General features: G+C 36.4%; 1 protein-coding gene across 8 annotated transcripts in view; it reads right to left on the reverse strand.

Moving 5' to 3' along the window:
* PPP1R12A (protein phosphatase 1 regulatory subunit 12A) overlaps positions 1 to 16,697 on the reverse strand; it is a 122,725-nt gene that overhangs the window by 28,916 nt on the left and 77,112 nt on the right. For 4 of the 8 annotated variants that reach the window (XM_048933584.1, XM_048933586.1, XM_048933582.1 and 1 more), the window contains exons 7-15: positions 16,545 to 16,633; positions 16,259 to 16,416; positions 12,591 to 12,697; positions 9,046 to 9,162; positions 8,470 to 8,685; positions 7,326 to 7,420; positions 4,360 to 4,482; positions 1,910 to 2,071; positions 1,302 to 1,478 (exon numbers count right to left, since the gene is read on the reverse strand). In XM_048933584.1, the coding sequence (XP_048789541.1) occupies positions 1,302 to 1,478; positions 1,910 to 2,071; positions 4,360 to 4,482; positions 7,326 to 7,420; positions 8,470 to 8,685; positions 9,046 to 9,162; positions 12,591 to 12,697; positions 16,259 to 16,416; positions 16,545 to 16,633 (1,244 nt within the window). The remainder of the gene's footprint in view (positions 1 to 1,301; positions 1,479 to 1,909; positions 2,072 to 4,359; positions 4,483 to 7,325; positions 7,421 to 8,469; positions 8,686 to 9,045; positions 9,163 to 12,590; positions 12,698 to 16,258; positions 16,417 to 16,544; positions 16,634 to 16,697) is intronic. The other 4 variants (XM_048933588.1, XM_048933590.1, XM_048933585.1 and 1 more) reach the window with 2 other exon arrangements.

The following is a 16,697-nucleotide window of genomic DNA, read 5'->3' on the forward strand; positions in this document are numbered from 1 at the left end:
TTCTTCTTGCTATTTCTCTAAAGCAATCCTGAAAATTCGATAGTGTAACTTCTTCAGTACATTCAAAAAAGATGCTTCATTACATACTCCATTACTGAAATCAGTTCACAATGTGTTTGCTTCTCAAATATTATTTGAAATGCTACTTCAAGCATGCTTTCCAAAAAACGCTCTTTCAGTCTACAGATATGAATTAATCAACTTCATTTCTTAAGAAAATATTTAGCACATAATATTTCATAAATAGACACAACTTACTCATGTGCATATAAACATACATAGATACACATACACACAGAGAGATATATGTATCTGTATATATACAGATAGATATGCATGTGCACATACTTAGGGTGTGACATGCACACAGTAAATATTCAAATTTTGCTGATTTTTTTTTGAGATTTAATGGGTATTTTAATATGCCACCAAAAATACACCTACAGTATTATACAATCAGCACTGACTAATCAGATTAAAAGCAGAGAACTTCAGGCCGACTGCAGGTATCTAAGACGTATGTAGCATACGCGCATTAGTATACATACACTAAGTGAGAGCAAACGAGACAGTGAAAGCCTTAGTTCTACACCTGCTTGCTTTTCTAGCTCATCTGATACTGAAATAGCATTTGAGTTTTAAAATTGGAACTATTTTTTGAAACTGATGTACTTTGTTGTCTTATGGCTTTATTTAAAACAGTTGTGGGCACTTCCTGAATCACGGTGGAGAAGAAAACACATCTGCAGTTATGTTTCAAATGGAAAAGATCCTAACTGATGGAATGAAATGAATGAAGTTAAATACTCTTTTCTCAATAGTGTCAGGCATAAGCGGGTAAAAAAATACCACACAGTAACTTGTCAGCATACTGCCTTTGGCACAGTAGTTCAAAAAGCAGCAATGTATTCAAAGTAAGAAATTACTGTTTTTCTTTTTTTTCATTCAGTGTTTTTAATGTAGTTCCATTATGGGTATTTTTAAGAAAACTCACGTAATCTACTAGCAAAAAATGCAAATTAATAATTACTGCATATCAAATGAGAACCCAATTTTTTACCCATGACAGTAAAAAATAAACAGAACTGAACTTTGAAGTTTCACAGATGAGATCCACCAGTACTAAGTTGTCAGATAAACTGAGGCATGTTGCTAGTTGTTTCAATGAACAGCAAGCAAACACCACTCACCGCTTTTCGTATTGTACTATCCCAAATTGAGGTAAGCAACACATTCCTTTAAATAAGAAAATAAGATTACTTTTGTACAAGAGCAACATTACTCGTAGGACCTTTACACACCTCCGTCTCTCCCTGACCTCTGATGTTGAGGACACAGTGCCAGAAGTAGCTGTAGTCATGGCTGTGGTAGTGGCCGCAGCATTTACAACAGATGGTGCAACAGGAACCGTCACTGCTGTGGGAACACTGTCCTTCTCTTTCTCAGTACTATCCTCAGCCCACAAACGATTTGAGGTACTACAGCATAACAAGTAGCAACACAAAAAAAGAGAAAAGGAAACAGCTAAACAATGAAAGCACTTAACTAAACAACTAATAACATGTACATTGAGGGATGGATTTTTTAAAAAAGCAATCTGAGAAATGTCTCCACGGTGAAAGCTCAACTTGAGCTATTAAACTGATTTAATTAGGAAATGAAAAGTTCAAAACAATTGAACTCTTCACCCTTCTAATATTGGATTTATTTTTTTAGATCAACATGGCTGTCACTTTACAGTAGAAAGCCGTTCACAATTTGAGCCAAATTGTGTAAAAATGAAAGAAATTGAGCAGGAAAGTGAAAAAATCCAGAGCCCCAGGATCTACTAAACAAGAACGCATGCACGTACATAAGCACACAGTAGACCTGACAAAAAACAACAATAAAAAGTACACTGGGGCACTACCTGCTTTGTACACCTGCTGAAGTTGAACCCGTTGTACTCTTTGTAGTAGTGTTTGCGCTGGCAGGCAGTGTTTTCTGAAGACCAGCAGAAGAGGTAACTGTTGATGCAGTACTTGGAACATTAGAACTAATCAAATCATCTTGTCTTCTACCAAAGGAGCCACTGAAGGAGAGACATTTACAATTCATGCATTTGTATTACTTGTCTTTCTTTGTTCAAAAAATATCACAAAGCTGTGAATAATCCATTAAACTCCTGCCTGACCACTCTGTGTCCCAGTTGAGTCCTTCTGGGGCAAAGGAAGCATTTTCCAAAGTGATTTTCTTCATGATTTCATGGAGTTTGACTTTTAACTTATGGCCTATGAAGGCAACAGACCTGACTATTTCTCCACAAGAAGAGAAAAATGACATTTCACTGGTTTATGTGTTACTGTCTTGACCGCATCTACTGAAATATTGACACAGAGTCCCCGGTGTTCCATTTTATATTGAAAATACAGAATTTTTCACAGCTCGTTAGAAAAAAACACATCATCAATACCACTCCTCTAACAATTTTCAGAAGTTTAAATATGCTCTTTAAAAAAAACAAACAAGCAAAGAACAAAAGAATTAATCTTCCACTTATGTTTTTCCCCTTCTCTTCTAGTTTTAAAGATGGCAGCGGTTTCCATATTTTTATCCATTAGTTCTGGCTGAACATATTTTGCACTATGAAGTAGGGTGTTTTCACATGTTAAATCTACAAGTTAAAACAATTAAGACAACATCACATTACAAAAAGTACAAAAGGCTTAAGGAAAGAAGACTATTTGTCATTCTTCTGTTGATCTTTCTTTCTTGCTATCAAGTCTAAAATGAGAGAGGAAAGAAAAACTGTACAAGAAAAACTAAGAAAATCTACTGTGAAAGCATTATATATCATATAAAAGTGATGAGCACATTGCATTTGTAGTCTGGAACATTAATAATGATAAAGACTAACATGCAAAGACTGTTTTCATAAACCAAACCATTAATATTTCCCATCCAGAACATGAAACCTGTGCAACAGTCTTCCTAAACTCAAAGTTAAGAAAACTTTGTTTTTGTTTTAAGATTAGAAGTTAACAAAGACAGAAAATGTACTAGGCTGTATGAAATAGACAGGCTGCATGCCACTAAAAACATCAATGGCACAACTGAAAAAAAGAAGTTAAGCATCTGTCACCACTTACGTCACCAGCACATACAAGTACACAACTTAGTTACTCGAATGTCAACCTCTTCTTTTTGATCTGTTTAGATATTTATTGATGACTTCATTAAAATAAATGAATTTCACTTAAATATCTGCCACTGAAACTACATAGTAGAGTTAAAGTTAATGACGTATATAATCACTGGATATGAACTCTTCCAAAATAATCCTGTGAGATAGGAAGCACGTACAACTGGAAATTATTTTCATATCAGTCACCACTTAGTTTTAGTTTTACATACACACTCTATGATGGTAGTACTCAGTAGGCGTGGCTATAATCTACTGCTATGGACAGCAGCCCAAGACCTCTGACATCTTCATGTAAAACCTGAATTCAACACTTCTCTTTTCAGATATGAGGGAGAATTACCTCTGCTCCAGCAGTTAAAACTGTTATCTCTGGCTACTAATAAAATCTGGAAAGAGTCAAAAGAACCTCAAAATAAACAAAGGAAAAAGAAAGCACATAACTTTGTATACGAGGGCTGCTCCAAAAGTAATACCTACTATTTTATTCCGCTGGCCCACGACATTAGTGGCAGATGTTGGCGGTATGGAAGGAGAGGTGGAACCTTCCCACCAATATCCCATTCCATGTTGTTGCTGTGTGGCTGATGGCAGCAGAGGGGCAGGCTGAAACAATGGCATCTGACATGGAAGTGCATATGAAGCAAAAATGTGGAACTGAATTCCTCCATGCAGGAAAAATGGCATCCATTGACACTCATCAATGCTTCTGAATGTTTATGGAGACCAAGCAGTGGACGTGAGCACAGTGAGGCAGTGGGTGGTGCATTTCAGCAGTGGCAACAGCAACACTGTTCACCTCTGCTGTGCAAATTTTTATGAGCATGGCATGCAGGCTCTTGTTCATCACTGGCAAAAATGTATAGCTTATGGTGGTGGCTACCCTAAAAAATAATGTTTTGTAGCTGATAACTTGCTCTATCGAATAGTGTTATTGTGTTCTTTGTAACTGCTGTAATTTTCATGGAAATAAATAGGAGGAATTACTTTCAGAGCAACCTACGTGGCATTTGATCTAATGCTCTAAGCTGGTAAAAATATATGGCTTAAGTACATACTTTGCAATTACTATGAACACCATTTTATCAAGGTATTGTTCAAATAAAGGATTCAGAAATGATTTTTTTTTCCAATCTGAAATCTCATTTGATCAAAAAAGATAAGAGAAAATCCCACACCTTCTTTGATAACTTGTGTTTAAGGATGTAGGACCTTCATTCAAACTGTTTTTCTTGACATCTTCCTCCCATTTTCTCCTTGCATAGGAACTGCCACTACGTATTGAGCTAGCAGACGAGTCCCTGTAAATAAGATTTTGTTTTAGCAAATTCGTATTAAAGCAAGTTGGTTTCGATGAAATGCAAATGATTTTTAACTTAAAGATGGAAAAACTGTGTGTGGAAAACACACTTAAAATAAACATAACTGTAGAGAAAAAGAATAAAATGACCTGTTATGCACAATAATTTTCAAATTCCTGTCAAAAAATAACAGATCCATATTAACACTGTTTGAAATAAAACTGAAAAGAAGTATCAGAAGAGAAACTGTTAAAGGAGAAGTCAAACATCAGCTTTTATCTGTGACCAGTGCTGGCTTTGTTTCACTCTAAAAAGGAGCAAGATGCTTCTTTATTGGCTGAGATAATTCAGTGCCATCAAGGGAAAACTACCTGCTGTTTCAGAACTTGATTTCATGAGATTATTTGTGTTAGAACTCACGCTACTTTAGACTAGTGTAAACAGGCCTGCAGTAGCCATTCCTGAGTGGCCTGCCATATATCACTAGCTGACATTACTTTAGTCATGAAGAATTTCTCTTCTACAGTTGCAGTGTATACCATCAAGAAATAACCTTGCAAAAGTCTTCTTGGAAAAACTCTGAAGACTGATGCAGAAATACAAGAATTTGAACTTCTAATAAAAGCTTCTAACACAAAACACAAGGTTTGAAGTTCAGACGGAAGAAAGAAATATCTTGCACAAAAGTACAAAAGGGATCGTATGTGAGTGAAAGTAAATCCTGCAAGATGTGTTTTATGTTCAAGATACCTTTGGACTTCAGATTCTACTCCAAATATATCCTTTTGCACAAAAATGTGCACTTTGCTTGCACTTTGGTGGTTGCAAGCAATTTCAGAAAAGAATCAAATTCTAGTCAATGCAGGCCACTACAAACTTCAAGTACTATAAAGGCTGAGCTGACATTAATCTTGAAAATCTGGAAGTCCTTTCCATTAGGCACAAAAGGAAGTAAGATGGATTGCATTACATCATCTATAATCTAGACAAGCAGTTGTTCAGACAGGTGGAACAAGGACAAGGCATTAAGCTAAGCAACAAGGATAGAGATCTGGGACAAGGCAGAACTCTTAGTAATTAATTAATGTACCTGTAGGGCAGATAGTTAAATTCCACATGTAAGAGAGGTCAGACTAAGTGTCAATGACTTTAAGTAAGTAGAATTGTCCACCATAACATACACTAGGCAAGGTACAGGTGCCTAAAAAAGCTGGCCTAAAACCACACTTTATCACTTGTACGTCAAGAAACAAAGAAAGTTCTCAGGTCAACTGTTTAGTCAACACCTGGTCTAATGACATTGATGATCTCTGGTCAAGCATATCAGCAAAAACATAACACAGCTGGTAACCACTTTTGGAACTTGGTCCGTGAATAAGTAATGATGGTTAAGACTGGTATATCAAGGAGACAAATATACCTCAACATTGCTCCAAAATTTAATCTGTTTGTGACAATCAATAAAAATTCGTAAGAAATATGATTGCAATTCAATATTTATCCCAAACTTAAGATATCATCTAGCCAAGACATTTTTGGATAGTAAGAGTATTTAAGGAAACTGCAAAAGAATAAGACTTGAAATAAGAACAATCTGTTATAATCGAATCAAGACTAATAAATTCAACCTCAAATAAGAATACAGTACTCTCAGAGACTGACAACAGAAACTCCAAACTGCAATGTTAACAGAAACACAGATCTGAAAAAATGGTCAAGTAACACAAGAGATGCCAACACAGTAAGATGAACTTTAACAGAGCATGAGATCTGGAATTCCTGTTTCAGAACAGAATTTGTCACTCAGAGACTGAACTTAGCCAACAATATTCCACAAGCATAAGAAAAACCAGAATGCATCTTGCGCTTGCTCTTACCTGAGCTATTGTCAAGTATATCAACTTGACATACTCCAAATATGAATATATATATATATATAATATATATATAAAGAAATACTCCACTTCAAAAACAGGTTTAGTCAGCTTTAGATACAATGATTATAGTAGCACATTTTGATCAATGAGAGGTATTTCTGTTTTTAAGTTATTCAAAATTTGGCTGTCTAGATACAACCTGACAGAAACAAGGCATTAAGGAGATTTCTCTGCTTTATACTATGCATTCTATATTAAAACTCAAGAAAGTAATTCAAGTAGAACCTTAATAAAGGAGAGAAGTGAAAACTGGGAAGATTCTCACAAGGTATGTCATGGAAATACTCTGAATCCTAATAAGTGACCAACCTCTGCACCTAAACTTTTTATTCCCTTTATACCAAAAGCTGAAGGAAAAAATACTAGTAAAGGATTAAACATCTGCAAAAGATGATGAAAAACCAACAATAAAACAAGAAAGACAGAAGTGGAAGTTACAAAAGAACTGCTAGGATTTCTGTAAACTGCTGATGCTGAATGATATGGTTTTAATCAAGTACTGTAGGAAAGAGGATGGTTTCTTTTTTTCTGCAAAAGTCATAATGGAACCCAATGTCAGCACTCTGTGGTTTAAGACAAAGGAGTAAAATTCCTTCTGTATCCTTCATTAGCTGGAATTCTACACCTTACTATTTTGCATTACTATTTTGCATTTAATTTTATTTTCTCCCCCAGGATGACAACACTCAATGCCCAGAACTGACTCTACCATAAAATAATGTGGATTTCAAAAGGGGTTATCATGACTTACATGACAAAAACCCTTTCAGAATTCAATTACCCTACAGGTAAGCATAATCTATGAAACGGGTTAATGCTACGAACTAGAATCATCTTCATATCTGTATGTTTTTCAGCCACTCTAAAATCACATAATTTAATATTTAGCAGTAACTTCAGAGTCACCTGTTTTCTTTTTCATCAATGTCAGAGGTACTGGCCAGTCGTCTTGGTATTGTAGGTGCAACATAGGCAAGTCTAGTTCCTTTTCCATCTTTCTCCTGAAAGACACAGATTTTTAATAAGCGTTAGTATTATTGATTATACTGCCTGTTAACTGGAAAATCACCATTACAGCAACTTCGTTTGTATTTACTGTGACTCAATTATACAAGTGAGTTTTCAGTTAAATATCTGAAGGATTAAAACAGGAAAAGGGAACTGTTTGTGATTTCACGGTAGTAATGTAAATGACTTGATTTCTCGTTCAGAGCTGTATTACTGGAAAGCAGGAAAATACTTACTGAAGAAACTGTATTAGTATTTTTATATACTATAGCTCAGTAGTATTCCTGAGAATGGATTTAAACATTTGGGCAAACATAGGGCTGACAACAGCAGGACTAGGGGAAATGGTTTTAAGTTGAAGGAGGGAAGATTTAGGTTGGATGTTAGGGGGAAGTTCTTTACTAGGAGAGTGGTTAGGCCCTGGAACGGGCTGCCCAGGGAGGTTGTGGATGCCCCGTCCTTGGACGTGTTTAAGGCCAGGTTGGACGGGGTCCTGGGCAACCTGATCTGAATGTGTATGTTTGGTGGCCCTGCTAGGCAGGGGGGTTGGAACTACATGATCCTTGGGGTCCCTTCCAACCCGGGTGATTCTGTGATTCTGTGATCTGTACTTGAAACAGAATCACAGAATCATAGTATCACAGAATGGCCTGGGTTGAAAGGGAATATATGTTGTTCAGATACCTGTTCCAAATCAGTCCTTCACTGCAGTGTATTTGCGTTTAAACATTTTATAAATAAAAAATGACCACAGAATTCAATAAAAGCTTTCTTTTTTCAGAAAATTCTTTCAACATCATTCTCCAAATGATGCCAAAACTGCCAACCCTCAGATCTCTATAATTGTAAAAAACACTACTACTGACAGTGCAAGTCCCTAAAAGAGATAAGTCCCACTCCTATGCACCAAGTCACAAGACAGTACTGGTGCATTCTGTATTTCTAAAGAGATTACACAACAGATATATAATTTAACAGCTTGGAATTTTACTGCAGAATAAATGTGTGGTAAAAACACTGGTTTCACTCTGAAAACAATTACCTTTTCTTTGTTGTCCAATGAAGAGGAAAGTCTAGGACTTGAAGCAGAACGTATAACACCTGCAGAGTCCTTTTCTTTCTGAGCTTCTTTTGAAGCAGTGATTTCTGCAAGTGCACCATAACTACCAGTTTTTCGAAGACCTAACCTCCATGAAGCAGGAGATTCATCTTTCCTTTCTTCTTCTTTGGGAGAAACCTTGGTTGTAGATGTTGGAAACTATAAAACACAGTAGCAAATAAAAGGCTATTAATTTGCATTAACTGTAGTAATTCACGTTCCTTGCAGAGATTTGAGAACACAACTACGTCTAATGATCATGGAAGTACTGAATACATGGGGGAGTTGTAGTGAGAGACAACCTAGGCAATCTCCTCTCTTATTAGTTAATGAGATAAGAAACATAAAACAGGTCAAGGAGTACTACTCCTCTAAAAGTTAGCTTGGAAAAACTCACACTTTGTAATACACACAGTGATCATGAGATACAAAGTTAAACCATGCAAATCTGCTATCAACATTTGATTAAACATGTTATTTTGCAACCTGTACACAAGCCTGTGCACACCAGAACCTCACCATTGCCTTTTCACCCTTATTGGGCACAAGAACAATGCCAGTTTTGCGCAAGCCCTGCCTCCATGATGCAGGATCTACTGACTCCACGACAGGCATGAGAGGAGGAATGAAATCATACTAAAGCCAATTGAGACAAGACAAAGATGAAAGAAAGGAAAATAGAAACAAAAGGTAGTTCCAAAAGCACAGTTTGTTCCTATGTTTATGGCATGTAGCTCTTCGTTACACCATGAAATACCTAAAAGCAGTAAGATAATTAAAACTTCAGTAACAGATTCTTATGAAACACAATGCAATATGTTTAGCTAATTCAGCAATGCAATTACAGTTTGCAGAAGAGAGGATAGCACAGCCTCTAGACCTAACAAGGTTCATGCCTAAATCATGGTATATTGGAGAATATTTCAAGATTCACACTAACATACCATCACCTTTCTTATCTTCTTTCATATTCCATTCATATCTCTTAATCTAATCACATGCTAACTTAGCTATCAAATCTCATACCTTTATTTGCACACTTGCCTAAGTTTAATGTCCTCAGACAGAATGCAGCATTACTGAATGCCATAGAGATTGAAGAAAACCCAAATTCAAGTTTAGTACACTGCATCTGCAGCACTTGTGAGCAACACATGGTTTGGCCATCTATGGTGTAAAATCAGAAGAGTAACTGCAGTAGTACAGATGTTGCAAGCCTGAAAAGGCAGGTGCATGATTAGGTTCAAGGCAACTTGTACCTGTACAAGTTTTACCTTTTTTCAGTCAAAACATCTTAAATCATTTTCGTTCATTGACACGAGCTGCAACTGCTTCTTCAGGTCACACGTGCATGCTATGTTACAAGGTGATCAGCTTCAATATAAATATGCATATATTTTGGAAATACAGCAGACACGGAGTTTCACATCAAATATTAGAAAGACTACTGCAGTGTACTTTTAACCTGCACCTCTCTTTAACCTTTTAGACAAACAAAAAACCAAAACAAAACCCAACAACACAAGGTAAGCCATTAATTACTGCATAATAAAATCAGACGAAACTAAATGCTTAATGATTTACAAAAGGTTCTTAGTTAGCTTAAAGTCATAGTTACTTCTTCTCACTGAATTTTTTTTCATACATCATCATTTAAACACATTCCAGAAAAATTCTGCTTAACTGATCGTACAACTCTAGAATATGAAGCCACGTTCCAAGCTTGCAATGATTTGTTAACATCCTATCACTGAAGATCACACAGCTTGGAATACTTTTGTGCAATATGAATTAACTTGACTGGGAGGCACAAGCTAGGAAACTTTTACTGTGACATGAAAAACAAAGACTTCTGAAGTGCTAGATATCTTAGAATAGGAATTCCAGTACAAAATCTGCCTGGAGAGTGTATCACTTAAACTGAACAACTGTCAGAAATGCTTGCATTAAAAAACTGACTTCAAAAAATGAACTATATAAAGTAGATCTGTCTCCTTGCAGTTAAAATCACGCTATATGTTTCTCCATTCTGTACAGTTACACACTTTTAGTAAAGCAGAAATTACTCAGTCTTCCGTCTCCCCCAGCTCCCCATTTGCTGTAGTTTGCATAGAAAACCTGTGGCTCAAGTTCTGTGTAGATCTTGAGTGCACCAAATGCAGCTGCCGTGACAGAGAACCAGAATTACCAACGGAGCGAGTGCAAAGTGTTTAGACTAACATAACAAGATCACCCTGGAATCAAGCTGTCTGACCAGACACAAAGGCTCAGAGTGGGGAGTCTTTTCTACCAGGTTTTTCTTTTTTCTTTTTCTACCACTTTCACAGTGGAGCAGTCATTTCTACCAGGAAGCCATGGCCACAATTACGTTCTGCTTTTATCTCTTTTTTAAGAGAAATCTTGCGGAAGTCAGTTGTGATGATTTTTACAAAGCAGCTTTTAAGATCAGGAAGGCTGGTGCAACCATATTGTACAGTATCACAGGATATGAAGCAATTGGGCATTTTTAAATATACTGCCTGGATCTTTTACATAGAATCACTGAATCAACAAGGTTGGAAAAGACCATTAAGATCATCAAGTCCAACCGTCAACCCATCACCGCCACGTCCACTAAACCCTGTCCCTAAGTACTACATCTACCCCTTCCTTAAACAATTTCAGGGATGTTGACTCCACCACTTCCCTAAGCAGCCTGTTCCATTGCATTACCGCTCTTTCAGAGAAGAAATTTATCCTAATATGCAACCTGAACCTCCTCTGGCACAACTCAAGGTCACTGCCTCTTGTCCTATTGCAAGTTACCTAGGAGAAGAGACCAACCCTCCCCCCTCCTTGCTACAACCTCCTTTCAGGTAGCTGTGCAGAGCGATGAGGTCTCCCCTGAACTATTTCTTCTCCAGACTAAACAATCCCAGTTCCCTTGGCCAGTTCTCATAAGACTTATGCTCCAGACCCTTCAACAGCTTTGTGGCCCTTTGGCCCTTCTTTGGACATACTCCAATGTCGGGACCATTAAGTCCAAACCAACACTTTCTAAGAGGAATTATCATTAAGTTCTGTTATGCCTATGTAAGCACAACTCCAATTAGCTCCAAAGAGCTGAAAAATACAATACACAGTATTCCTCCTGCCGTATGTTTTCCCTCTCTACTGTGGCTTCAGTGCACCATAGTCACTATTTCCCCTAAACAAGCTTTCCAGAACCTGTAAGGGTGAAGTCTTGATTACAACATGCATAGAAAACCTTTAACAAATGACAAAGGAAGCCTTCCCAGCTTGCTATCCAGTCTGCTCATATATTATGAATGTTTGACTTGTATACCATCTTGTGACTGTATATTATTGTCTGCTGTAGTTTTCTTCCCTCATCATATATACCTCTCCCTTGACAAGCAAAATTAAGATTTGTTCAAACCAACTTTATAAATCAAGCTTCCTGTAAGCAATACGGCTTTGCTGAGTGTGTTTTTGTGCTGGTTAGGTTATTTGCACTGAATAAATCATGAGTCCCAATGCTCCATTTCTTCCATTAGATCTTAATCATACTGAGATCGGTGTTGGAACCTACAAGACTTTCTACTTCTTACTTCAGATATTATTTCAAATTTCTGTGCTTATCAAGTTTAAACTTCTAACATTAGCTGAATGCTACTAAGGACCTCAAAGCTCCCTTACCTTAAGACCAACAGTACTTTCTAAAATGTTAGGAGGAGTCCAGCATAAAAAAGATTTTTGAGAGATTAACTTTAGCTTCAGAAAAACAAGAATTCCAGTTACTGTGCAACAGATCTTTTCTTTTTTAAATGGATCTTGTGTTCAGCTATGTTGTAGCTACGTATTTCAGATGCCTGGATTCCTGTTTAGAATCAAAACTGTTCATTCAAATTTCAGAATTTATGAAAACTGAACATAGTTTCTGCAGAAAAAAAACCAAACAGTATTATAAATTGGCATGCTTTCATTAGCTCACTGGATAACTCCATTCAATTTCAAAACAAAAAAATGTACACTTCCACAGGAGAACAGATGTGTAAAATCACAATACAAGTACTTCATTTTACCTTCTTAAGAGGTGATGTGGGTGTCCCTTGACCTCCAGCTACTGAAGCAGTCATCGATGCTGATTGTGTACTTGTGGTATTTGCATTAGCCAAGGTTTTGGTCTTATCTGAAAAATATATACAATATTTTCATTTTCATTTTTAATCTGTCATTCATAAGTCCCTTATTTCTCCAACAAAGACTTGAACTTGTTTTGAACATATTTAACAGTCAACTTTCCCAACAGTGCTTTATTACTTATTTCTCAGTATTTTCCCTATCCCTCTCAATCTGTCTCATAGTTAAATTGACCTTTTTCTCCATGACATTCATGCATATAATATTTTACTTATTTTTGTTATTCAGAAAGACTCAGAGATGCAGTGTCAGAATCACAGACTAGTTCAGGTTGAAAGTGAGCTCAGCAGGCCACCTAATTCAACCTCCTGCAGAGTCAACATTACATACGGCCCAGGCTGCTCAGGGATTTGATGAGTCAGGCCTTGAAAACACCCACTGACTGAGGTGCTACAACCTCTCTAGGCAGACTATACTTCAGCCTTTGGTTAATGACCCTAAAAATTAAACAGTAGGAGGTACACTGGCATATAATAGTTAACTTGAACTATAAAAGATACCAATTCAAAGTAAAACATTTATTCTTGGATAACTGTGTATATTGAGTATAAAGAAATATTTGACTGCATGGAGAATCCAGCCAGGGACTTTGGACAGCAGAATTTAGCTGAGACAGGAACCTGCTGGTCCTCTGAAAAACAACAAGAGCTCTGACTTCCATTTGCTTTCTTCCTTCTTTGTCTCCTGTTTTTCCCACCTATGTTTCACTGTCTGACCAGTCTAACCTCTTCTGGTTGTCCTTCTGGCCCAGTATTTCTTCCACTGCATACCTGAATTCCTCTTAAGTAAACACACAGATAACGTCCGGGTTACTGCACAACTGTTGTCACTGCACTTGCTCGCACTGCATAATCTTACGCCTCATTTGTTTCACATATTCAAACTGTAAATTCTTTGGAATTTCTTGCTACATCTTATTTCTGCAGTGCTGAGCAACAGTGGATCAGTCTCCTTTGATTTTGCCCCTCCTATAAACATGCCTTCATTTCTACATTACCCATTCAGTACTGAGCAGTGAATAACTTACATGACTAATTACACTTAAGAGAAAGCTCTTTTTAAACACAAGGGGAACGTTCCACAGAGCAATGCAGGCTGACAGGAGAAAGTGAAAAAGCTTTACAGACGCACAGACAGATCTGGAAATTTGCAAGTCAATAATACAGCTTCGTAATACACAGAAAAAATTATCAGGAGTGAAAGGAAAAGATGGAAAAAATGGATTTTTCCCAATTGTATTCTGAAATTGTTGCAAAGACAGATGGAACACAGAGTTATGCATGGCTGAGATAAGAGTAATTTTCAAAAAATACAGAACTATCCCAAAGAAAATAAGTTTAAAAGCTGAAGTACTGTAAGTTTTGATTTCTAGTTTGTTTCCCTTTTAGTTTTGTAATCATATTTCACTGCTTCACCTTACAGAAAGAGAAACACATTTATTTTTAAGCTGTACTCTCAAAATGGAAGTTTTAGGAAAACATTTTGGATTTACTAACAGATTGGAAATCAGACAGTTTACAGTACTTCAGAACATTGTTAACAAAGTTGTAATTTTCAAAATGTACTATTTTAACAATGTTAAAACATTCTACAACCAAAATGCTCTTCGTAAGCTTAAGATTTTTCACCAGAAAACCACCTTAAGGTCAAAAATGAGAAAAAAGGGAAAGCACAAGCTTGAAACTGAGAGATGCAGTTCTGCAGGGAAAAGCTTAAAGTCCAGCTTGCCAAATAAAGTATGATAAAGCCTTGTTGATATTAAAAACCCCAAAGTTTACATAAATTAATTCTTGTGTCACAGTCAAATTTTCCTGGCACAAACTGTCCACTGGAAACGAAGAGAACACAGTTACCAGAATCAGAAAGTTCAGGAGACATTACAGTTAGTTCAGTGACTGAGAAAGCACTACATGTTATGTAGCACAAGTGTTCTGCGTTTGTCCGAGCTCAGCCTCTGTAAATAAGAGATGCAAGTATACGAGGTGAGAGAATAATTTAAAGATGTGACAAACTTTTGTTCCTGCTTAATGAAACGTTACCTTACAAAAAAACCCAACACCTTAAAAAACTCCAAGAGCTATTCTGATTCCATGTTTTATTTTTATTTCTCCCTAGATCAAGTATTTATGATACATTTATTAGCTCTAAAATCCTTTTTTAACCTTAGCATTTCATGTCAATACACTAGAAAAAAATGCTTTAAAATAGAACTGACAGCTCACCAAACAGGTTTACTCACTTGAAAAAGCATAAACAAAAAATATTAGCAAGATACTTCTAATGACTTCTAATACATCTACTTCTGTATATTGTATTACTGAACTGTAATTCTGAACCCTTTCATTAGGATTGAATAGTTATCTTTAGAAACACTGACTGCTTGATATTTGTCTTCTAATTCAAAAGAAAAGATTGCTGTGCTGTTCTTACATTGTTATTTGCTTTAAGACTCCGATCTTTTAAGATCTGTCAAGAAAAAAAAAGCAAGCTACATTCCACTGAAGAGCAAACTGTTGACCAAGAGACGCAGTACTGAATGACTGTGCCTGTCACTTCATAGTAAATTTCATGTACACTTCATCAGTCACCACAGCAGTCAAACAGTGAAAAGCAATACGTGTGACAAGACAAGCAACAGAAGGCAAAATACAGAACAAACAAGAAGGAATAACAATAGAAGGAATAAATGCATACACAAGGGTACTTTTCTATATTCAGCAGAAATTATAGGAAGCGCTCATAAATCCGGATAGCGAGAAAGGTGAAATAAAAATACATGGATATATTGATCATCCTAATTCTGTTCACTTCCCCATTTCACTGTTTCTGCTTCTTCACTTTTTCCCACCTCATTTTACCACGTAGAGACTTTGAGACTCAGACAACTTGCATACTTAGACAAGTAAGTTAATGTCTCCCCCAGTCTAAGCTGCATGAATTTAAATTAAACATCAATATTCAATTCTATGTATACAATTTTGAACTTTTCCTGGAACATTCTTCTTGAAGTGAAGTTGTATACAAAATGTACATTAAGTTAAAAAGCATTTCTGGAGTTCATTTCAATACATAATATAAGTAAGTATATACACCAGCACTTTATGAATATCTACAATTGCCATATCCATAGGTATTTACTTCAGGATGGTAAGCACAAATGAGAATGCTTCAGTATCTGCTGTTTCAATCTCTATGACAAGTCCATGAGCAAACATTGCTAACAAAGACTTCATCTCTCCACTGACCTTTTAACTTCTTCAATGTTTTTTTGACATGCTACTTAAGGCTTATACATTCCACATAATTAATTAAAATTAGTTGCTAACTAGACAGTCAAGTAAGCAGATTAACTCCTTTAACCACGAGTGCCACCAATAAAGGAACCTTGGTATCTGTGTGATGACTTGAATTTAGTCATACATAAATATTCTTTAAAGTGATTGGAAGCTTAGTGAAATGCAGAAGTGAAACTTAATATTAACTCTCCATCCTGTGATATTAAATAAATTTCTAAAGCAAAAACTTAAAGACAAATAGTCCAATAACATACCTGTCTCCGCTTCGGATTCTGAGTCATCATCTTCTTCTTCCTCACTGGAACAACTGGATTCATCCTTCTTTCCCTCTTCCTCTTCATCTGCTTTCTCCTGCTCCAGAGACTCTATACTAGATGCATTCTTTTCTTGCTCCATGATCAATGTCTCTTTACTGAATTTGGAAAGAAAAATACCTCCTAAGTACTGAAAAAATTACTAAAACCTGCCAGGTAGGACATTGTGACAGCTGGTGAAATTACACTTTTCATTAAGAGCTCATCACTTCTCTAGTTTACTTACTTTTTGAATGTTTTCTGTGTCTGGTTATTATCCAAGTTAGCTGTGGATTCAATTAGGGGAGATTTCTTTTCACGTTTTTCACTATGAAGCTTCAAAACAAATAGAATAATGCAGTTAAACTGACAGAATGCCATCTATGTGACAAAATCACTA

Source organism: Lagopus muta, chromosome 1, assembly GCF_023343835.1.
Source record: "Lagopus muta isolate bLagMut1 chromosome 1, bLagMut1 primary, whole genome shotgun sequence".
Classification (NCBI taxonomy): Eukaryota; Metazoa; Chordata; class Aves; order Galliformes; family Phasianidae; genus Lagopus; species Lagopus muta.